We start from the raw sequence: 24739 nt of genomic DNA, 5'->3' as shown, positions 1-24739 counted from the left end.
TCATAGATGTTCTCAAGTTGAAAAAATTCTCTAAGAAAAGGTTATACAAAATCATCAACAACATCATCATTACTAGCATCATCATCTACCATCATGGCTCATCATCAACATATCAGGACTCACTCTTCCAGAGTGATCGATCCTCAAATCTCAAGGCCTCTCACTAGGCCAAAATGTTGAGATACTAACTCAACCCTCTTGGGGAGTTCTAGCAGGCACTCACTCAACCCTCCTGGGGAGCACTCTGGGCCTAGATGTTGAAAGACCTCACTCAACCCTTTCTTGGTGAGTGATCGGATCTTGATGCTGAGAGACGTCACTCAACCCCTCCTTAGTGAGTGATCGGGTCTTTGATGCTGAGAGACCTCACTCAACCCTTCCTTGGTGAGTGATCGGGTCTAGACCTTACTCAACCCTTCATGTTGAGTAATCGAGTATCCTCATTGAGAGGCACTCACTCAACCCTGTATGGGGAGCACTTTGGGCCTCTTGGATCATTCTCCCGGTCCATCCATGCTGTTATCAAATAAGCACTCCCTCTCAACGAGAGGGGTTACCTCCACAGACCCCAACTTGTCTCTGAAGTACATGAACTTCTCTCTAGGTAATGGCTTGGTCAGAATATCAATTGTCTACTCATTAGTGGAGATGTACTTGAGCCTTATTGCTCTCCTTTGTACCATGTCACGGATGTAATGGTACTTGATCTCAATATGCTTCGACCCATCATGGAACACGGGATTCTCTGAAAGCTTCACATAGCTTTAATTATCACAGTATATCACAATCGGTTCCAGCTCTTGGTCGAACAATCTTGCAAACAACTTTCAAAGCCATACTGCTTCAGTACATGCTTCATTGGTTGCAATATATTATGCTTTTGCAGTGCTGAGTGCGACAGATCTCTACTTCCTACTCATCTAAGATATCATAGCGTAGCACAAATTGAAGTATACCCCTAAAGTACTCCTTATGTCATCAGCACTTCCTGCCCATTCAGCGTCTGTATATCCCTGAAATTGTACATCCTTGTTTGCAATATATCTCAAACCATAATTCACAGTGCCACATAGATATCTCAAAATGTGCTTTGCTACAATCCAATGCTCATCTTTTGGTTCAAGCTGGAACTCGCTCAATGTGTTTACTGCAAAGCAAATGCTCAGCCCGGTGTTAACCAAATGCATCAATGAGCCAATTAATCATCGGTACATAGATGGATCTACCAATCTAGATACGGAGGTTCTTCCTTAAGTTAGTCACCATGGGAGTAGCCATCGATTTACAGTTCATCATGCCAAATCTCTAAAAGATGTCAATAACATACTTTCCTTGACCAAGGAAGACTTCACCAGGTCTTTGCCATACTTCCAGTCCCAAGTAATAATGCATCAAACCAAGATCCTTCATATCGAACTCAGAGGTCATCTGCTTTTTACACTAAACGATGAGAGGCTCAGCACCTATCAGAAACAAATCATCAACATATAGCAACAGGATCACAGATGCATTCTTCACAACCTTAAAATAGAGGTTTGGGCTTGGTAAATCCCAGTGTCAACGAATAGCTATCAATTCGAGCATGCCAAGCTCTTGGAGATTGCTTGAGTCTATACAAGGCCTTCTTTAACCTAAAAAATGAGATTCCATTCCATGCACCTCAAAACCTTGAAGTTGCTCTATGTACACCTCTTCTTCAATCAAGCCATTTAGGAAAGCAGTGTTCACATCCATTTGATGTAAATTCCATCCCAACAAAGCAGCAAGAGAAATAATAGATCTAATGGAGGTGTATCTGGCAACTGGAGCAAAGGTCTCATCATAATCTTCTCTCTCTTTTTGGGTGAACCCTCTAGCCACAAATCATGCCTTGTATTTGTCGATACTTCCATCTATAGCATGCTTGATCTTGTATATCCACTTGGAAGTCACCGCAAACTTCCCTTTCGGTATCGGCACAACCTCCCAAACATCATTCTTCATGATGGATTGGTATTCTTCATTCATGACCTCCTTCCATACTTGTTGGCTAGCAGCTTCTTCATATGTGGAAGGTTCTGCATCAATAAGGTTAGTCATAAGCGTTGCATACCTAGAAAACCTTTTAGGTTTCTTAATCTCTCTAGATGTGCCATCAAGGGTTGCATGTCCTTCTGCTTATTCCAATGTAGATCTAAGCCATGTTGGTCTCTTCCTGATTTCTGGAACAACAACTGGTTCTAGCAGTTCACAAGGCCCTTTTGGCTCTCTTGGATATTCTATAAAACTTTAACATTCTTCATTAGAAGCCTCATGCTCGACTTCTTCGAGGGAGTCCAAGGAATCTTACTTAGACTTCCAATACGCAACCTTCTCATTAAAGGTGACATCTTGACTGACCTCAACTCATCATTGTGCTAGAATGTAGATTCTATATGCCTTTGATGAGTCACTGTAACCAACAAATATTCCTTTCTTTCCTGAAGGTTCAAGCTTGTTCCTTTTGTCCTTAAGAACATGCATGTAAACAGGGCAACCAAAGATTCTCATATGTCTTTGTCTAGTGAATGTTTCTTCAGGTGTCATATCTGCCAGAATTCAATTAGGACTTCTATTATGAATGTATAGTTGTCAATGATGCTTCACCCCATAAGAGAATCGGCAAATTCTGATCACACATCATAACCTTGACAGATTCTTCAATGGACTTGTTCTTTTGTTTTGCCACACCATTTTATTGTGAATTATACGAAACAATTAGCTCCCTCTTAATCCTAACTTTCTTACAGCAAGCAACAACTTCTTTTGAGGCATACTCTCTGTTAGCTCTTCGTAATTCCTCCAGGCTAAGGACAGGAACCCAAAGGTAAACAGAAACCACTTTAAAACTGGAATCTAGCCCTTCCAGCTTCAGAGAGGGCTCTCTCTATATGAATCTTCAGTCACTTAGATGACTGGTTGTCTTAGGTTTTAGGCTAGGTATTGAGATCAAAGAGGAATAAGTTTCTAAAAGTTTGATGGCAGAGCAATAGAGATATCCATTGGGCAATGGAGTCTAATTGATTAAAGTGATCAATAACTAGTTATGGAGCAGATCTATGACAAGGGCAAGGTAGCCAAAACTTTTGGATCTTTAAATTCATTGTAGCATATGGTAGAGGAATTAAGAATCACAACCCATTAAACATAAAGCATCTATCAAGGATGAATTTTATGCTTAACTTTAGATGAAAAACACTGGTATTATTTGAAATGGAATGAAACAAAGCATCTATCTAGGATGAATTCTGTAACATATAGTCTTCATTCAAATAATGAAAAGAAGAACATGTTCATGGATAACTAGAAAAGAACACATAAACGCAGAAGAAAGCACATCACCAGAAGCTATTGACACAAGAATACTTGAGGGGAAAATCTTTGTACTTCTGTATTGATTACTTGTATTAAAACTCCACAGTTTACAATATCAAAGAAAAGATCCCTCTTACTATTCCCCAATCAACCCTTTCCACACTAAAATTCATGAAATATATAAAATTAACTCCTCCTTGGAGTAAGGAAGTCAAAATCCATCCTTTTCCCAAGAATAGCATGAGGTTACAATGCTTTAGGAATAAAATATTTGGAAAATTTTCCCATATCCTACTATCTAAGGTTTGGTTTTTTACTAGCCAAAAATATGCTAATTGAAGAGCAAATCATGGGATTTGGTAGAAAAATCTTCAAAATTCATCATCCAAATTAATTTGGAGTCAATTACAACAAGTTGGAGGTCCACCAAGTCGAATTTCAAAAACTTCTAGAAATCTGTCAATAAATCTGGCTTGGTGAAATTGTGAAAAATGTGTCTCAAAGTGACACCTGTAATTCCCAAACTATAACACGTGTAAAAACCGAGCGAGGTTTTTGTAGACGAGATTGTTCTTGAGAGAAACCTCTCTCATTTTTCAAAAATTCTTCTCCATCTCCTCGGAATCCACGCCCAAAAATCATGACTAAAACAGGAAATGACGAAATCTAAAAAAAATTGGTTGTAAAGATTCATTTGAATCTTCCAATCTATGACACCTGTTACAAAACTGAAGGAGGTTTTTGTTATTTAGCTCGTGTTTGACAAAAACCTATTTTGGTTTTTCAAGAGTCGTCTACATTTGGTCACAAACCGATTTTGAAGTTAACTGCTAAAACAGTCAAAAACGCAGCAAATCCCCTGTAGCCAAAAAGCAGCAAGTTCATCCTTTGCATACTTCTAACCATCTCCTGTACTTTTGAATGTGTCAAACAGGTGGAAGACAACCCCTGAATCATCAAATACCTATTAGAAAACATTTTTCCAAATTTCAAACCTCCCTTCTTGAAAATCACCACCTATAGCAAAAGCACAGCAACAAAGCGCAACGAATTTCATTTGCATGGGTTTGACCAAGTGTTGAAATTTTTGACCGAGAAAAATAGTTGGTAGATAATGTTTACAACCTCATGAACCCTCTTTGAAACTCCACTTATGAAAAGAAGTGCAAAATCATTGATTTTCTTCATATATTATATTCTTTGACAATAGCGCAGTGGTGAAGGAATAGATATGAAATTGACTAGTTGAGCGCCCTCTTGAACATTTTGAGATGAATTTTAAGTTATTAAACACAAAATGAACAAGAAAAACAAAATTCTAGAACCTGGAGGTCGTCAAGGTGCAAGAAACCATAGCAACTGTGAAAGCGCAGCAAGAAAGCATAGCGCAAGGAAGAAACGCAGCAAATTTTTACACCTTTGTATTTGTGAATGATGTCACAAGGTTTGACGTAGCTACAAATTGACCAAATTAAATGACCAAGCTTGACATTGACTACTATAACATAGGACTCTAACACTCTCCTCCATTGTCAGATCTCAGAATTTTGATCTTCTTACTTGTCAAGTTTTCCACTTCAACTTTGAATTCTTCGAACTTAGTGAAGACTTCATCCTTGGTCTTCATGAGATAGATCCATGTCTTATGAGAGAAGTCATCAATAAATGTCACATAGTATAATGAACCTCCAAGCAATCTCATAGGCATAGGACCACATACGTCACAATGAACCAAATTCAAGAATTCTTTAGATCTATTGTCACTACTTGGAAACAGTTTCTTCAAATTCTTTCCAAGAGCACAACCTTTACATACACCTTCATGATATATTTGCAATTCAGGGATGCCTGAAACTATTTGATTTAATTCTGGTAATGCTCTATAATGAAGGTGGCCATATCTCCTATGCCATAATTCACTTGGATTGATTTCATCATGTACTAGGGCTTGAGTTGGTTGACTCACTAACCTATACAATCTTCCTTCACAAATTCCAATGACTCTAGCATCATCTATACTAGAGCCCTTGGGCCATGCATGTAATTTTCCATCCACAAAATCTGTTGTATCTCCTTTATCTTCTAAACATGAAATAGAGACTAAATTCTTTTTCAAACCTAGTACATATAGAACATTACTAAGATGAACATTCTTACCAGATTACAGCTCAATGGATGTCTTTCCAACTCCTTTGACTACATAGTTGTGGTTATCTCCAAGCTCTTTGGGATATCCTCCTTTCCATCATGTTAGTAAGATTTCCAAAATTTTCGGTCATGTGTATTGATGTACCACTATCTACCAGCCCCATATAATCATCATCTGCGATAGAACCTATTAGAGCAGAAAGTAAAAGAAATCTTTGTCACCTTTAGGCTTCTTTGAATGTTCATCTTCAATGTCAACTGTGGAAGCATGTTCTTTTCCCTTTTTCTTTTTATTATTAGCCTTCTCAGGACAATCTCTTTTATAATATCCAAATTTTTTACAACCATAACATTGAATTTTCAAAATATCCTTCTTCCTTTAGGGAGGAGGTGATCTTCTTCCTGACTTATTGTTTTGAAAGCCAAACTTCTTCTTTCCTTTGTTCTTGAAATGAGTTGCAAATGCTTGAGAAGCTTCTTCTTTTTTATCTCTTGATATAAGCCTTGATTCTTCTTGAGCACAAGAGGTCTATAGTTGTTCAAATGAAGGAGCTTCCTTCCAGCTATTTATACAGGATGCAAATGCATCCCATGATCTAGGTAGACCATTGGGTGTTGAAGTCACAAGTTCGTTCTCAGAAATAATTTCATCAATTGCTTGTAATTGGTCTCTTAATTGAGATATTCTTACAAAATATGAAGCTACAATGTCATCATTTGTCATCATTATACCACGAAGCCCATTCTTCAAGCTCATGGCTTAACCAACGTTCTTGACAGTAAATAGATTAGTTAAAGTAGCATACATCTTCTTGGAAGTATCAAGCTTTGCAACATAGGGAATTAGATTATCTCTAATGGAATCCACAATGAGACTCATGGTAGTAATGTCATCCTCCTTGAACTTCTCGTTTCCCTGCGGTATCTGCCAGTTCTACGACCTTCCTTGTTACAATATCGAAAACTTTGGTCTTTGCAAGAATAAGATCAATTCTAGTTTTCCAAGCTCTGAAGTTTGAGGCTCCTTCTAACTTATTCTCTAATTTCATAGAAGTTATGGATGTAAATCAACAAGGACTTCAATAATAGTGATCTCAAAGTAGGATTTCTTCAAAGGTGATCTCAGTGTCCCTTCCTTCACCAAAACTCTAAAACCATGTTGATTTTCTTACTGCAATAGAGACTAGCATAATATTTCTGAAAAACTTATAATCACTTTTGATGTTGATCTTCTTTTAATCGTTCCAATATATCACTAAGCAATTATACTTTAGAAATTCAACCACACATGAACAGTAGAACAGTAAAGATCACAACGCAAAAAAAGAACACAAGATTTCCCTTAGTAAAACCCACTAAGGGGTAAAACCCGCAACCTTTTCAATAGAGAAATTCTTTTGTTCAACAAGAGACACACCTAGACCTTCTAGTTATTAACTAGGTCACACCTGGTCAAACCCTCCAAGTCAAGCCTCCCAACCTGATCCAGCACTTCGCTCTGCTTGATCTTACCCCAGATTTTGACCCTGCTATAACTGCAGCATCCCATAATTTCGACCCCCTGCAATTGCCCCAAAATTTCGGCCCCTGCAACAAAAACTGCCCAGAAATATGCGAACTGCAGAGAGAAAGACTCTATCCACACATGTGAGCTTAAGAGAGAGAGAAAAAGAGATACAATTTTCGTCCTCCTTTTCCTTCTTGATGTTCACTAGGATGCCCAGAAACGGTCTTCTTTAGAGAGCGCAAATTGGTGCCATGAGGAGGAGGTCGAGATACCTTTAGATAGTGATCTACCTGGGTTGAATGAATGTGGCACTGCCTGCACCGACTTGACTTGGAGGGAGGTCGACTTGACAAACTTGGAGCCATAAAGTTTCAATTTCAAAAATTCAAATTTTTATGTTTTAAAAGTCCAAATGGGACTTGACTCAAAATATAATTTTCTTTTGTCACTAGTATTTAAAATATGATTTACAATAATCAATATAAATACATCAAGGGCCAAATACACATTATAAAGACTAATCATAGTTACAAAATTCAACATGGCTAAGGTGGGAACATCACCATCGAAACCAATCAAAAGAGATAGGGTTATTAAAACCCTGAGACCCTTAGCTCACAAAAAGAAAAATACCAATCCACAATGATGAGAAAAATGATTCCATCTCTCTCTTCTTTATAGATTCCTAAAGGGGGATTTTCTCCTTATTTAGTGAGAGGGGTTATAAGTTTAGCCCCAATTTTGGCTTCCTTCACAAGTTTTGCCCCAGCAACCTAATGTTGCCCCAAAAACATTGGATAATGGGTTTCCCCCTTTATCATTAACTATAGCCTACGGGATTGGATAGGCTACTTCATCCTCCCTCGGGCAATTAATCAACAGGGAACATTACAACCCCCCTTCCCGACATTACTTGTCCTCAAGCAATTGCACATTCTGGTGCTGCACAATTTGTCCATCTATTTTCAAGAATGAGAAACTCCCTTCAATCCTTACAACTTCCTTTGCAACTGCCATAGCAAGAATACCAACACCCTTCTTTAGATCTTGCAACCCAATAACCATCATGCTAGTTGGAGATGCCAACATGCAATAGTCACTACTTTCATTCACCGATTTATAGATCAATTTTGGGTTGAGAGTACAATTATGTGCTATCACTGAAGCAAATTTTGCATTGGCCCATGCATTTTCAACCTCTATTTTACCTATCCCAATAGTTTTATCATTATCATATCCTTCAACAATCTCCTAGGTTCCAAGGGTGGCAAGAGCAGGAGGGGTTATCCTTCGCCCGATGAAAAACAGAGACTCAATATGCTCGCGGGTTGGGCTATGCAACCTACAATCAAATTGAATACCTAGCTCTATCGCAGGGACTAGAACTAGCAATCTCAAGAAAAATCACTAAAATCATAGTGATTCAAGACTCATTGATTGTTATTAAACAGGTGTCCAAAGCAAAAGGATTGCAAAACTCTGCCCTCCCTCCTATATCGCAAAGGATTTTGCTTCAAGACAAGCAATTTGAGCAAATTGAATTTTTCATGAGTTAAGACAATTGAACCCAATCACTAACAAATTATCAAAGGAACTATGTTGGAGCAAGGGTCCTTAGAATTGGATAATAGGCAAATTATTAATTTTTCCTTACCATGAAAATAACAGGCAATTCCCCCAAGCATAATTCAAACCATATAGGTGGTTCAAGCCGAACACAAGGCCAAACTCTAGCTAAAGGAAATTATTTGTATGAACAAATGTGATCCCAAAGGAATCAGGCGTGCACACTGGAGCTTGCAAAGAAGGATTGGCAACTCAAATTAATACCACAATCACAAAGATTAACAAGGTGGCACTCATGTCAAAATAGTTATAACATTTGACAGTAAACTAGATCCCGAGGCTCACACAAGTGGCAACAAAATTTAATACTCCAAGTTGGGATCTAGAATATCAAAGGTGGAAAGGGTCTCGGCCTTGCTACTGCATTCATTTTTTCTCAGAATTGAATTACTTGCACTCCCCCTTCGTATCAATCGCAGTTCATCCCACGCTCGACGCAATCCAAATATGGATTCCGTAATCTTGCGGTTAATGGTGTCAAGATGTCGGATCAAAGTCAAATTCAGTTATAACAAGGATGGTGATGCCAATATCTGCATTTGTAATATTTTGTTGCTGAGAGCTCTAATTAGAGAGTCGTGGTGAATGATTGATAGTGGGAGAGTCATATTACTTGGTGCCTTTCTTTTTGAGCACGTGTTGCAGTAGTTCGAAGTGCTCATGTCCATGGGCCGCGAATTGGCTTCATAAGAGCAAGGCAGACCAAACCTACCATGGCAAACCCTAGGCCATCCAATCACTAGAATGAAAAAGAGAAATCGAATCAGCTCTTGGACAAGCCTCTAGAAGCAGTGGAGGGGATGTTGAATGTTCTGCAATAGAGGAATGCAGTTGAGGAGAGAGAAAGGAAAATTTGCCAATTGTTAATGGACACGAAATTTGCGTTGTTGCAGAGCAAAATGGAAAGGTTCCAAGATGACGTGAGAACATGATTCGCTGCAATGGGTATCAGACTGGCAAAGGATGAAGAGAATTTCACCAACGGAGCTGAATTCGTCCTAGAGGAGGATGTAACCAGTGAAGTAAAAGATCAAGAGAGCCCACAAGGCAAGAACCGCAGACCAAGGCTGACAACCAGAACTCCAAGGGATAGTTGAATAGGCAAGACTGTTAGTTGCTAGACCTTTTATTACGTTTTAAAATCCTTTGATGTTATGTAGGTATATTTTTTTGTTAGGCATTTTGTGCAAGGTCCAGCAAGCACCTGTTTAGAATATCTAGCAAGAAGTGCCATAAGCATAGGCTTGAAATTTTTAGGTGTTTGAATATAGTATCAGTGTGGAACACGAGGATCTATGCAAGGGTTCTAGCCTAGAAACCAGGTTTTTTATTAATAGCAATCACTACACGTTCCTTTGAAAAAATAATCTCCTGGGGTTCATGTTTTTTACCAGCCTTTATAGAATCTCCTTCCTTTAGGACTAAATGATAGCTACTATTGGAGCAAATTGTGTTTTTCACTTGCTAACAGTGACCACCCTTAGGCAACAACCCTACTAAGCCTTTTGTAGACAAGCACTTCAGATTACCAACATTAATGTCGATCAAATTTTTGTCAAAAGATGCTATATTAACAATTATTGACCTCTGTTTGCCAAATAACCCCATAGTTGTTAGGACACCCCAAGGAGTATATGAAAGTACATGTTTTAGAAGTTGTTCTTGTCTAATCACTTTAGTTTTCCTTATTCTAGCCATAATTTTGGTCCCCTAGCCTGCCTACCTTATATGCAATTTCGTCAAAGCCTTCTCTTGTTTTTCTGCCTAGCAAAAGTCAAGAAACTTAAGTAATGTGTGGCTGGCTACTTCCATTTTTGGCAAGTGACTTTTGTCATGAATATGATGCACATGGCTCAGCGTCGACATTGTATCATGAGGTCTGACTGAAGCTAGTAATTCGTTCCCCGCACAATCATCCATAAGCATCCTTATGGACTTAACATTTTTAAATTCATAATATTTACTACAGAATTCCATTTTGTTGACAAATTGATCAAGGGTCCAGGAAGTTGCTCATTGATGTGTTGTTTAACATACCTTTTCCCACACTCTTCAAGATGTTTCTTACATCCATTATGTCTTGTACTTCCTCCTTTTATAGGACTGCCATGATCTTCAGGAAAATCTGCTTCTGCAATTTGATTTTCTTTATGGTTCTTCTTATCAGTCTTCAACCTACATCCACAAAATGTTGTTCCATATTCAGATTGTACATTCCTTGGATTGAAGGTATGACTTCAATGTGACTTCAGTTTATCTATCATATGCGGTCCCTAAGAACCTTTCCCTTAGTGTAGATTCAGAGACAAAATATATCTGGTCTTTATAGAAAATGATCTCATCTTCTACCCTGTACTTGTCATCTTGGATGAGACCATCCATCAATTCCCAGGGAAACTTATTTTTAGAGTACTCTACTAAGAGGTGGTCTCTCAAATCTTTCGTGAGCGTGCATATGTCAAATCCAATGTTCTTGCATTTTGTACCCAACTTATAAGCTTATAGGTTGTTGCTTGATGACCTGGGGCTTGCACCCATGTAGGGTGTTATGCAAGTTATCTTGTCATGCTTATGAACAACCTCCATTTGCTTAGTTGTTACAACTCAAGGGCCACCATTGGTCATGCCTCTTAATACTACCTCTCTGTCATTTGAATCTCGAAACTCCATTTCTATCACTTGGTAGTTCATTACGAATCCTCCTATTGAGTACTACCATTGTACTCCCGGCACCACATTGGTATCTGCCAATTCTATTACATAAAAATCATTAGTGATGTATAATTACCAATGTTACGCTCAAACGTGGAACCACCTATGTGCATGTCATGTTATACCCATCAATTGCCTTAACTTCGAAGCCTTCAAATTCCTTTGTAGAGATGCCCCTCCTTACCACCACAGCTGCATCAATGAAGTAGTATGTTGCTCCACCATCAATTAATGCTATGATTTGTTGTCCTTGTATGACATCCTTGATTTTGAAGGTGTAATATTTAGGAACTCTTGAGAGAGAGGCGAAAGTACCTCCTTCAATTTTTCGATGTGGCTTCTTGTCTCCCTTTAACCTCCTCAAGGGATGGTTCTTCTTCGAAACTGTTCGGCTCCTTACTTGGTGTTGGTGTTGTATCATCTTCATTTTCATCGACGAACATCACTTCAATGTACTGAATCTTTCCCTTTCCCAAACATCTATGATTAGGTTCCTGTGCTTACTTGCAAGTGAAATAGAGTTTCCTTCTCCTCAACTCGTTTCGAGTCTCTTCATCCAGTCGATCCTTCCTAGTTCCATCTTTCTGAAATGACTTCTTGTCCTTGTGCTTCAAAGGAAATAGTGGTTTGGGTGGAGACTTCACCTTTGGTGTTGCATCTCCCATATCTAGTGTCTTGATGATGGCATCATGCAATGTGGTGGGTTTGAAAGCCTTGACCCACCCACGTAGTGGTTCGACTAACCCCTCTATGAAGAGCATAACCAACCTCTACTCAAAAATATCCATCGCCCGAACTATTAACTACTAGTATTCTGAAATATAGGATTTTGGTGTCCTGGTTTGCTCGAGTTGCGCTAGCTCTCTAAAGTGTATGTCAATATCCTTCCAATCGAAACGATTTACCAATCTTTGATTGAAGTCCACATATGAGGTTATGTCGAAGTGCCCTAAGGTGACCAATCCACGATACCACCATTCATGTGCTTCCCCTTCCAAGTGTACCACAGTGGCAATCTTTCCAATATAAGCAATGGTAGTTTAAATATGATTGCAATAGTAGTCAAACCCTAATCAACCAATTTGTCCAATAATCAACTTACAAGACTAATTGTAGTTTAAGAATACTCAAACAAGACTTGTTACTTCGATTACTCGAGTGATGCCCTTTCGAGCTTGTCGACTTATCGTTGCCTTTCATTGTGATTTCATACTACTCCAAAAAACCTTGACTCTAGTGCCAAATAAAACCCTTGATCCTTGTTCAATGTTGCATTCTAACTTGTTTGCTACTGCCTCAGTGGTCCTCTGTCACTCAACACGAGTTTAGAAGGGTAATCTACAGTCTCCCTACTCTTCCGCATTTACAATCATAGAGATCCTCACCTAATCTTCTTGCAACTACAATATGTCACTAGAATACTTGATTTATCTCTTCCGCATTTACAATCACAGAGATCCTCACCTAATCTTCTTGCAACTACGATATGTCACGAGAATACTTGATTTATCTCTTCCACAGCTATAAGAACTCTTCCGCGGCTACAAAGACTAGATCCTGCTCTACCACTAGAAAGGCCTCGATGTCCAGTGTTGCCTCACACTCCTGAATCTCTATTTGGAAACAAAGCGAACGTTTAATCATATTACTAACCTATGGTATACGAACCATAGATGGAGCCATAACCCAACCTTTGCATTTCCCAGGTTGGGTTTCTCTGACCAAACCCACGCTTGATTGCCTCAAAATGGCCCAGACTTCACTCAGCCATAGAGATATCTCTTGATTTGTCATGCACAAAGTTGGAGAAGGGATGTTGCCTTAATTAAATGCTTGAAATTGACTCGGTGCTCCTCCAATACTCGTTGTCCTATGCCACAAAGGTCACAGGATACTCTCCAAGCCAAAAACCCACTAAATTCTCTCCTTGAATGCCAAAAAACATATGAGAATGCCTCAGAATAATTGTGCCAAACAATTGAGAGAAAGGAAGGCACTGGCTAGGGCGGGATTATCACCATTGAAACCAATCGAAAGGGATAGGGGTCTTCAAACCCTTAGGGCCTCAACTCACAAAAACAAAAATACCAATCCACAATGATGAGAAAAATGATTCCATCTCTCTCTCGTTTATAGATTCCTTGTGGGGGCTTTTATCGTTATTTTCGAGAGGGGTTACAACTTTAGCCCCAATTTTGGCTTTCTTCACAGGTTTTACCCCAATTACATCCAATTTACCTAATGTTGCCCCAAACCATTGGATAATGGGTTCCCCCTTTACCATTAACTATAGCCTACAGGCTTGGATACGCTACTTCGTCCTCCCTTGGGCAATTAATCAATAGGGAACATTACAGTTTCCAGTAATTGCAAGATTACACACAAGATTAATTTTGGATGGTTAGATCATTTCACAGTACGACAATTATGCACCACACTCAGAAGTTCATATCATCTTGTATTATCGAAGATGTCAGTTCCAAGAATTGAGAAAGACGAGAAGACATTATGAGACCAAAAAAGATATTAACCATTGCCATCAGTAAGCATTGAGGACAAAGCTTTTTTAAAGGGGAAGGCAATGTTATCAACATAACAGATAAGTAATAATTAATAAATAATTAGCATATTGAAGGGACATGACTATTCGTGAAGGGGGGTACCTTGCCTACTATATAAGCAAGGCCGTCATCTATAACCACAACATATCATATATCATATCTCTTGTACATTCAACATTCTTATAAATATATTACTTGTCCTATAAATGGATATTTACATATTCCAAATATTTTGAATATTCCCGAGTGTAAAACCCTTTTCATTACACTAGCAAGCATGCTCTCCGACATATAGTGGTTGGAAGCAAATGAGGCTAGGCACAAGTCCTAGGTGATTTTGGTAGACAAGATAATCCTTAATTGCAACATCTGGGCCAAAATTAATTTGGTTATAGAGAAAATATGTCAAGTAAAGGTAAATCTAACTCCCAAGAAAGGGGCCAATTTTAAAAAGAAAACAAATTCACCAATAGAAGCCACGAAACCTAACAACAATCACTCATAAAACAAAACAAAAGACGAGAAAAACCCAAGGAATAAACAACATCCAATAACCTTGCAACAAACCTTTCCTCATTAGGAACAAATAATCTCCCAAAGGGGGGGGGAGAGATATTAGTGTGAAAATTTCATGGAATGCAAATTCAAAGCAAAATAGAAATCCTTCAACCTAGATGGTTTCTAAAATCTCCGCCCAATGAATTTTCAGCCTACGGGCTGCTGTAAAACAAGGTACAAAACAGCAGCAGAAAGAGTACAATGTTTCACCTCCAAACATTTCAAACTTCCCAGCAATTCATGTAGAAAAGATACCAAACTAGAGGGATAAGTTGTAGCACTTTTAGGGCAACTTACCAGCCAATAACCAGATCTGAAAATACTCTTTTGCAACAGTAATAACAGCAGAACAATAGCAGCATGACAACAATAAAATCAGCCTCTTATATTCTTCACTAAGATGTTAAATCACTTAACAATTGTCATTTTAGTAATGCCAAATCAGGAAGACATATATGGCTATAAAGAACATATATACCTGAAATCAAATCTGAAAATTGCACGAGTATTAGAAAGCTTAATTAATATGTTCTAGATGGAGTGAATGTACATACCATATCCTTCTTTCACGGCTAGTAACTAAGAATATCAAACAAAACCCAAGCAATCAAAAATATCAAATATGCAAAAAACACTCCAACACATCCTCCAAGGCAAGGCAACCTCTCCTCTTCATCTTCAAAATTTCACCCTAGGGTTTTACCACAAATCACTAATATCCAATCTCCAAAGGATAAACCCTAACCCTAGAGTGACAAGATGCTCCGAGCTACTGCAACAAGACCAAGAAATCCTAGCGACTAGAGAGAGAGAGCGGGAGAGATCAAGCACATGCCACAACTCTATAGAGAGAGAGAGAGATCAAGCAAATGTCACAACTCTATAGAGAGAGAGAGTGATAGCACATGTGACAACTCTAGAGAGAGAGAGATACCACATGTCACAACTCTAAAGAGAGAGATAGCACATGTGAAGACTCTAGGGAGAGAAAGGCTAGTACCCATTCTTCTCTAGGTCACATCACACCACAAGAGCAAATACAAATGAATGAATGAACATATATGAATGGAAATAGTTTCTTCTTCGTCTTTATATGAGAGGTAAGGGACACCTACAATATAATGTGGGCCTTAGCCCTTACAAGCAACTTACAATGAGCACTTGTAGGCCAACATGGGTGAGACGCTACACTCTAAAGTACACATATCATGCTCCAAGGTGATGTCGTGCACAATAATGGCTCCAAGCTGATGTAGCTATATAATGCAAGTCCACATCACTCGATCACGAGCCTTCACAGACTCCATTGATCCTCCTAAGATATTTACTTCACTCGATATGCTACCCCTCCAAGAATATTGTCAAAATGCCCCACACGCCACTAAGCCATCTCCAATCCTTTGAACATGAATCCAAGTTGCCACAGGCCAACTAGGAACTAAAGTCCTCCAAACTGCACAATGATCCTTATCAACAAAGCATCAAACGTTATCAAAGGGGTAAGCTAGGGATAGGTCAGCTTTTAGGTTTTTAATGGTTAAAATGCATAAAACAACAATAAATGTCTAGACATTATCTCTATTCTTAGGGGTGAAAATCTCAATTGATGCTAGATTTTGCCTTTTCAAATTTATTAAATGCATTTCCTAGCAATGGAACAATAATATATAGATGCAAACTTACCATAAAATGAAAATTTAGACCAAACTCTAACCCTAGTTACCAAGAAAGAGAGATTTTAAATGATTAACACAACTAGACTAGTGCCTCTATTCAATTGGGCAATGGGGTCAAAGAGGGCAAGCTCAGTGATAAAAGGACTTGAATGAAGAGGGTGGAAGACTAAGTAGCTCCATCTAGTTGGTACTTTGCACATTCTTGGGATTCACGTGTCAATGGACGCAGGAATCTTGGGGACCACTCATTATTTTTAGGTAGTTGTTGTAGAACATTCTCCTAGGAGGATTATTTTATTACTTTATCTCTTATGCATCTTGGAGAGCACACTCTATGAGCTTTTCTTGGTGGACCCTTGAGCACATCTTCGTAGGTTGAAGATTATTTTATTATATTTTGCATGTATTCATCTTGAAAGATGCATTCTTTGTCAACCTTTTGCATGTTGACTTGATCATCATACCTATTTTTTGTAGTACACCCTCTCTTGGAGATATCCATTGTATTATTCTTCTTATTTTTAGAAGAGGGTGAGCTCTCTTAGAAAGGCTAATGTCCGCATAGCTTGACATGGTCAACCTATGTTGAGTAAGGATGTAACTACTCCATTTTTATATTATTTCTTTGACATTTCATGGAGTTCATAACCAGATATTATTTGTTTATTGTATGAGAGAAGAGACTCCCTCTATAAAGGGGAGCTTGTTTATTATAATGGTAGTTGCAACTTTGGGGATTGAGGAGCTCTCCTTGGACTAAATATGTACATTTTATGCTTGGAGACTTATGGAAGATTGGAGGTATAGTATCTCCGTATGTGAGACTTTATGATTGTAATGTTTCCATATGTTGATTTTTATTGTAGGAAGCCTTGTAGCATGTTATGAATGCTACTACATTTTTATATTATTTCTTACTTGTCATAGTTCGTAACCAAATGATATTTGTTTATTATATGAGCGAAGGGACTCCCTCTATAAAAGGGGAGTTTGCTCTCCATTGTAATGGTGGTTGAGACTTTAGGGATTGACGAGCTCTCATTGAACTAAATTTGCACATTTTATGCTTGTAGACTTATGGAAGATTGGAAGTATAGTATCTCTTTATGTGAGCCTCTATGATTGTAATGTTTTCATGTGTTGATTTTTATTATTGGAAACCCTTGTAGCATGTTATGAATGCCTTATAATGAACCGTGTGTTATTTGAATAAAGCAATGTGAGTATTTGAACCCTCATCTAATTATTGTTGTTATGTTAGCCTTGCATCTACTAAACCTAATTGTTGCTAGCACAACATGACCTCACCTTCATAATAAAAAAATAATAATAATCTATTTGTAAGGTCGTGGCCAAGCTAGACACCAAATTGGTGTATGAGATCCCCTTGTTTGTGGGACAAAGAGCCTGCCTCCGCGTAACGATTTGACTGCTAAAATCAATGGAGGTGTACATACTCTACCACCCTCTAGATTTGAACTTGTTACATCTTAGAAGGAAACGCATGTTCTTAACATGTTCATAATTCACTACAATAAATTTCAGCAAGTTGAGGCTAATTTGTGGCATGCATAGCAGCCCTTATTACCTTACATTATAGTGCATTTTCCCTCTTTGATCCATAATTCCTCGACTCCATTTTGCCCAGGGCTGAATCAGGCACTTGGTCTTGCGGTTTTTAACCTTTATTTTTGTTTTCACACCATTTACTCACTGTCGATGTTGTTACCACTCAAACCAGCAGGGAACCTAAAAGGGGTTCCTAAGAGGGCAACTGTTAGGTTAAGGGAGCCGGTGGAGGTTTAGCCCACTGTCACCACAGCTAAGTCTCCCTGCTCTTTACAGACTTTCACTGATGGGAGGAGTCCCGGCGGTGTAGGGATCACTTGTAAAGTATATGTCAATGGATAGGTGGAAAGTGACCCTAGAAACCCTTTCCCAAGGATGGAGTGAAGAATGGAACTTGCCTGCTATTCAAGCAAGGGACTTGGTCCTCCAGGGGTAAGGGTGAGGATTAGAGGGTTGAGGGAGAAGGAATAGGCTTATAGACGAGGTTCTCAATCCCTATAATCCTTGGGAAACTTGGATTCCCAAATGGTCTTTGACAAATAATCTTTATTTAGAAGTGGGACCACACGGGGCCAAGTGGACCCAGTCTAGGTTCAAGGATGAAATGTAGCAACCAATGATGTTCCTATCCTGGACAAGGTGAAAGGAAAGGACCAAACAAGAATATTTACTTCAAAAAGTTGAATTGATCCTGTTGAGGTCTAGCCTTGGGGATGCCTAGGCAAAATTCGATCCTAGAGCTAGGGCTTGGGATTCCCGGAGATTCCACCGTTAGAATTGCCTCAAATTTGGAGGGGAGAGAGGGGACCCACCAACGTAGTAGCCTGTAGGAGATCGAAGTTTCTTTGGGTCAATTACTGGAAAATTGATGCCTTAGGTGACCTTTGAGGGCTAGACCTGGGAAAAAATGATAAAAGGTGAAAAAGGTGAAGGGGATGACCACCCTTTTTAGGGATAAGTGCCTAATTCACTTGGGGATATGGAGTCAAGGATGATGATGAGTAAGAACTTGGTTTCTTGAGCAAGGAGGCCCAGAAAGTCGACTTCATCCCAATGTTGAGAGAAAGAAAAGAAAAGTGACCTTCAAGCATTTATACTTCAACGCAAATGATGCAAGCTTATAGAGACAAATAATCTCTACAACATTTCATTCATATAACATTGCCCCATACATTAAATTAGCTAAAACATGCTCAATTCCACATTTCAATCATGCAGCAACTAGCCCTAATTTTAGCAGTATGCAGCAACAAGAATAATAACATCAAAATTTACTCACAATGTTATAGAGTATATCCAACCAGCATTTCATTTACAAGACAAAGATCCAAGACAAGATAAATAGCCCAAATCCATACGTCAAAATTCATCCATCTCCAAAAAATATCCTCCACGCAAAAATGTGAAGTTCTCTATATTAGAGAGGTCCCAAGTCAAGTGATGATCCAAATATATGTATCTAACATCAATATATAGCCTCCTAAGGAATTCGAATTAGCCTATGGGCCTACATTAGCCCCTAATGATAAAATAATGTGCAAATAAAACCCCTATTGGTGACAAACCCACCAAACTAGCTCACAAGTGTAAAAATAAGCCTCACAAGGGGCCAAACAATAATGTGTACATGTCGTGGAGCCCTCCAAAGGCCCAATAATATCCCGAAGTGCCATATTGAGGAATAAATTCATCGGAATATGATGGACAAGGGGTTGGCCCCTTGTTCTCCAAGTAGTAGACCCGTGGTGCTCCCAGTGAGTCTGAGGGCACATAAATGACCCCATGGGTCTCCATACGAATCGGAGATGCGTGTAGATCCTCTGCAAGGGTCCAAGTGGTGGAATGAATGTTGTCATGTCATCATACTGTGAAAATTTGGAAGCCCCAAATTTCTACTGCAGCAACTGATTATGTTTCTTCTATTTGTTAATTACTGAACAAAATTATTTATTGTTTCCTACAGTAAACACCGAAACTAATACATCGTAGCCTTCACCGTTTAAATAAAATGCGGAAACAAGAAACTGAACAAGAAAGAAATACACAACACATCTACATAGTTAATTTTAGACAAATGTCCCCGGAAAAACCCAATGCGAGAAAACCGGTGTTGCAGCTAAGGGTTTTATTATTATGCAGTAGTTTTTTAATACAATATCTAGATGCCTTGTTGGCTATCCAGTACAAAGAATATCATTGACAGAAGAATAGTGAGAAGAACCTCACACTTTCACAGGCGATCCCGTCTAATGCAGCCACAAAATGAACGGCCCCTGGCTGCCTCTGCGCAATCACTGTGTCAACCCAACGTCATAGCCTCTAGGGACTGCGTCACCCCTTCTGTTGATCGATTTGTTTCCCAAGAACTTCAATTTTCACCTCCCGATCTCACACCCTGGCTCCTAGCCTCTAAAATCAATTCCTCTAACAAAGTTTCGGACCACCTCAAGGCCCTGCGTCAGCCTACACTACCTCTACGTGGCCTTGCGTCAACCTCTTTTGGCTCTGCGCTGCCTCCCCTTTATCTCTCTCTGCCTCCTCTACTAAGTATTCTCGTATCAGGAGAAATCTCCAACCAGAACTATCCCTGCCCCTCACTGTAAAAGCTCACTTCGAATTTCTCACCGATAGCTGCTCTGCTTCAGAAATTCAATCTTTTGAACTCTATTCGATGTGTTTTCCAAGTGCCACTCAAGCCTCTTCTTATATCTTTTTGTTGGACAACCAACGACCCAGATTAACTTCTAATCAATGGCTTAGATCATTTTGGCTTGATCCTCATCTTCTTTTAGAAGTTTCACCCACAGTTAGATTAATACCGTTTAATTATTTTAATTTCCCAAGTTTAGACTTATGGACCCATTAAAAATAATTAATTATTTTAATAAAACTACCTCCGGGTGGAATTTTCCTAGATGATTTCTGGGTATTGGAGAATGCATGTGTCTAAACCTCCCTGCAAATTTTGAGACTTAGAGCACATCTGATGCTACTAGAAATCAACACGTACAAGTCTTGGGACACCTGCCAAGAGTGTGGGGTTCCTACGAGGGCCCGTTGGGCATAATGTACCAAGCATATCACCATCATCCCAAAAGTGGATCTCTAGTAGTCTCTAAGCATCCATGAAGATCCGTGGAGTATTGTCTACTACTATGGAGGCCAATAGCTTTCTATGCACACCCTACATGTGCCAATGTAGAGCTATGGGGGTTACGATCCCGTATAGGGAGACCAAACCCAAATGGAAACCACTTGTAATCCTGTATAAGATCCAATGCATCTCCTAGGCTTCTAGTACAACCAGTCATTAAAATAATCGGGTAAAAGAGTTTAAAAACCATGGATAACAAAGTGGGCACTTCATAATAGCATGCCCTTCAGTACTGGGCTTTGGCATGTGCTAGTGTCTCCAAGCTCCATAAGGGGTTAACCAAGTACCCTATTAGGTGGTTTCAACCTTTAAAGGGGATAGTATGTCCAAAGTACATCCCTCTAATGGGAGTGGCAAGTGATAAATAGGTGGAATGGAGTAGGGAATGAGAGGGGAAACCCTAGGCCACATATTGAGGCATAGGGGTAGCTAGATAAAGGGAAACCCACACCTGGGTATGTAATGCGTAAGAGGAAGAAATCGTGGTACATGAGGTGCCCCGACCTTGATTTTCACACCATTTTTATATGCCTTTTGCTTTTTATGAATTTTCTTTAATTAACTACTCAGGGCTCAAAGGATAAGAGCATGATGTGTAAGGTATAGCAATGATTACCCCCCTTTAGGTAGGGCGGTTCATTGCCCTCCAAGGGTTGGGACAATGATGGGTTCTTGAATGATAAAGGAGGCTCATCTAGAGCCTATGGAACCAAGGTGATGACCATGGATTGGGGTAGAGCTCATGCATCGGCTTTTGCCCACGTGCTAATTATTTTTGTCCTGACCATCTTTTGCATTTTGTGGTACAATTTTTTGTTAAATGTGGCCAATTATGCTTTTTTTTCTTTTTCTTTTAGCTGCTTCAACCTCCGGGGCATCATTCCAAGCCTGACCCAAGGTGGGGGCAAGGGGATAGGGAAGTTGGCCCTCTGCGGACCCAGAATGGAAATGTGGACCTAGGTGGGAGAAATGATGAATGGGGGTATAGTGAGTGGAAAGGGAGTAATATATGCAGATAAAGGAGTGGGACCACGCACCCAAAGTCGGGTTTTCCCAAGTAGTACCACCCTAGAACCAAATGGTCAATAAAGGAGATCCCACGGGACTAAGATCCAAGGGTAACATCCAAAAGAGATCAAGGGGACAAGAGCACAAACTAAGCCCACCCTTTCCGCCAAATCCCCCCATCAATCCATACCCAGAAGTATCCATGATAAGTAAACCCAATACTCAATTACCAAATGACAAGACATACCTTTAGATTCGAGAGGCCCACCTTCAAACATACAATCAATATAGGTGGGTGAGGGACCACATGGCTGGCTTAGGTGGCAAAGAAATGGCACAACAAGCTAGTAGGAGGCTACAAGGGGCTGCTGGCTGCCGGCTGAGGTTCATCATGGAGAAAAATTTCTCCTGGGGATATCACCCACGAAGTGGTGGGTAACAGATGCTACAACCATTTGTTTTGCTCGGGCTTACTCTTTAAAAAATCACCTTCTACCTCCACTCTACAGCCTTAACAATCCTATCCTTAGGGAATCCACCCTTGAATTGGACAAAAGACAACCAAAAGTGAGAGGAAGAAGTTAAGAACTATTGTGGTGACACTGGGTAGCCTTCCCGAGTTGCACAAGACTAGGCCGTTGATGTTTGAGAGCTAACATCATCTGGTGGTGCTAGATTTTGTTGTAACAGTATGAACTCATATATAATTAACTATGGGAAAAAATATTCCTTGACCACAAGCTCGCAGTGACCTTCAAAACTCTGTCACGGAAGTCCCATTCCAGATATGAGAAACAGATAACAGCTGAAATGTAAGTTTTCACTTTTCGCACCAGATGCATTACCTGCCAGTATTCTAGATAGTTTGATGAACATCTCTAAAACTTGTATTCAAGTCCTTTCTTTTATTAATGCATACCTATTAAAAATTTCCTTCAATATATTTGAACATTTTTCCATGCTTTATGAACAAAAACAAGTACCACTGTCCATATAATTGGTCTACAGTTGTTTCTTTATCCTGAAATTTTCACCGCCTTCTCCATGAAAATAAACATATGGTCGTCGACAACCATAAATTGATATGAATGTCCCAAACCTAGTTCCATCCATTGTCTCACGATGTTTTTATTGTATGTGTAAATTTCATCAATTCAAAGCCTTATGTTGTCCAAAGAGAAAACAAAAATGGATACTAAACAAGAATTGAAAAGTATAATGTATTCAATTACCTTTATCTGTTCTCATAGAACTGAACGCTTAATGCAATTTTAATGCATTAAATTAAATAGAAAATAACACATGAGAGAAAAGTGCCAGCATATGCAAGCGATTTTAACAAAAATGTGTCCACAAATGTAAACTAAGAAGCAAAAGACACAGTGTTTTTACTTTAATTAGAAGATAACATTCCATTTACTGCACACAGCTTATTAGAAAATAATAGATAAAATGAAAAAACTCTTATGAGATATGACTATTTAATAGATCAAACTTCACCTGAAAGCAGGTGGCAGGCCAAGAGGTTTAGTTGGATACACGCCAGGGTCAGCAGTAGAAACTTGATACGGAACTGGAGGTCCTGGAGGTAAAGGTAAAATTCCATCTCCATCATCGACATTTTGTGGAACAAATTTTCCACCAGTGCGGGTTCTAACATGCGGAGTTCCTCTTTCCCATTTACCTGCAGCTTGTATCTCCTGCAAAGAATAACGTACATCAAATTCTTTCTGATCCCCTTCACTTTCATGGCTCACCTTTCCGGGCTCATCTCTTCGACTTGTGCCATCAACAGTTTCAAGGCTTCTGTTATCAACAGTTTCAGGTGCATTTATAGGAGCAGCAGAACCATCTTCTGTAGCATCATGCAAGACAATCTGTTCCCAGCCACAGAGAAAAATTCAAAATTCATACATGCACAAGAAGATAAGGAGCATCAGCAAACTTTAGATCCCTAAAAGAGAGAGATAGATTTATAAGCTTCTATCAGTAGTGCCAAGATGTAAGAAATGTGATCACATCTATTTAGGTCCTAGGATGCTCAACAGCATAATTTGCCAAAATCTTAAGAACCTGTATAACTGCGTCAGAGTCACGAAGGCGTGACCGCCTAACATCTACTGAAGGAAGCCGATCACCAACGCCACCTTCAACCTGTATAGCTCTGCCAGTTGGCTGCATAAGTATGAGCAAGTATGAGGAGTGAGAAGAGAGATATTACAACCTGAATATGTGCTCCATATTGATGCATTGCATACTATGATCAAGTAAATCTCATCAAACTGTAAAGGATCAGGAAACTATCATGTAAGAATTCAACATAATGTGAGCATGAAACAATTTATAAATGCATAAACAAAACATACAAATTGTGGCCGTCCTCGTGCTAAAACTGTTCCAGCCAATGATCCAGTATCTTTCCTATGTTCTATATTTTCTCCCAATACTTCAATCAGACCTGCAGCAGCTGCCAACTCTGGAGGTAGGTCCGGATCATAATCCTAGTCCAGGAAGAAATTTTAATAAGAATCATAAGTATAACATTGGTAGCCTCGAAAGATCTAAAACAAATAGTTTGTGTCATTGTCTTCTGTTCAATACCTGCTCCGATCGCCCACTTTCATAAACACAGATCTTGCTTTGCATAGTTGACTCCAATCGATGTTGTTCCTGTAAATTAATAATTTTAGTAGTTTTGGACTCTTCTTCACATGCAATAAGACTAAATCGGCAAACATACTACTAAACAGTCGAAAAGTTATATTTTAATGTTTATCTGATAGGGTTATTGGCCTTTGATACTGATACGATGGGCAAAGTTCAAGATTCAGTTTTGCAGATTTGATCTATTTCCCGTCTGAATAAGTGCCATAATCATACTAGTATA

General features: G+C 39.1%; 1 protein-coding gene across 3 annotated transcripts in view; it reads right to left on the bottom strand.

Annotated features, from left to right (window-relative positions):
* LOC149251543 (uncharacterized) overlaps positions 1–24739 on the bottom strand; it is a 297774-nt gene that overhangs the window by 235117 nt on the left and 37918 nt on the right. For all 3 annotated transcript variants that reach the window (XR_016266900.1, XM_089459493.1, XM_089459494.1), the window contains exons 4-7: positions 24454–24522; positions 24219–24353; positions 23926–24027; positions 23353–23729 (exon numbers count right to left, since the gene is read on the bottom strand). Coding sequence is in view for 2 of the 3 variants with exons in the window: in XM_089459493.1 (XP_089315619.1) it covers positions 23353–23729; positions 23926–24027; positions 24219–24353; positions 24454–24522 (683 nt within the window). In the remaining variant the exon portion in view is untranslated. The remainder of the gene's footprint in view (positions 1–23352; positions 23730–23925; positions 24028–24218; positions 24354–24453; positions 24523–24739) is intronic.

This window comes from Pinus tabuliformis, chromosome 7 (genome assembly GCF_031772625.1).
Source record: "Pinus tabuliformis cultivar Carrire ecotype Pingquan chromosome 7, CPIR1, whole genome shotgun sequence".
Lineage (NCBI taxonomy): Eukaryota > Viridiplantae > Streptophyta > Pinopsida > Pinales > Pinaceae > Pinus > Pinus tabuliformis.
This window is presented reverse-complemented; position numbering and strand designations above follow the sequence as displayed.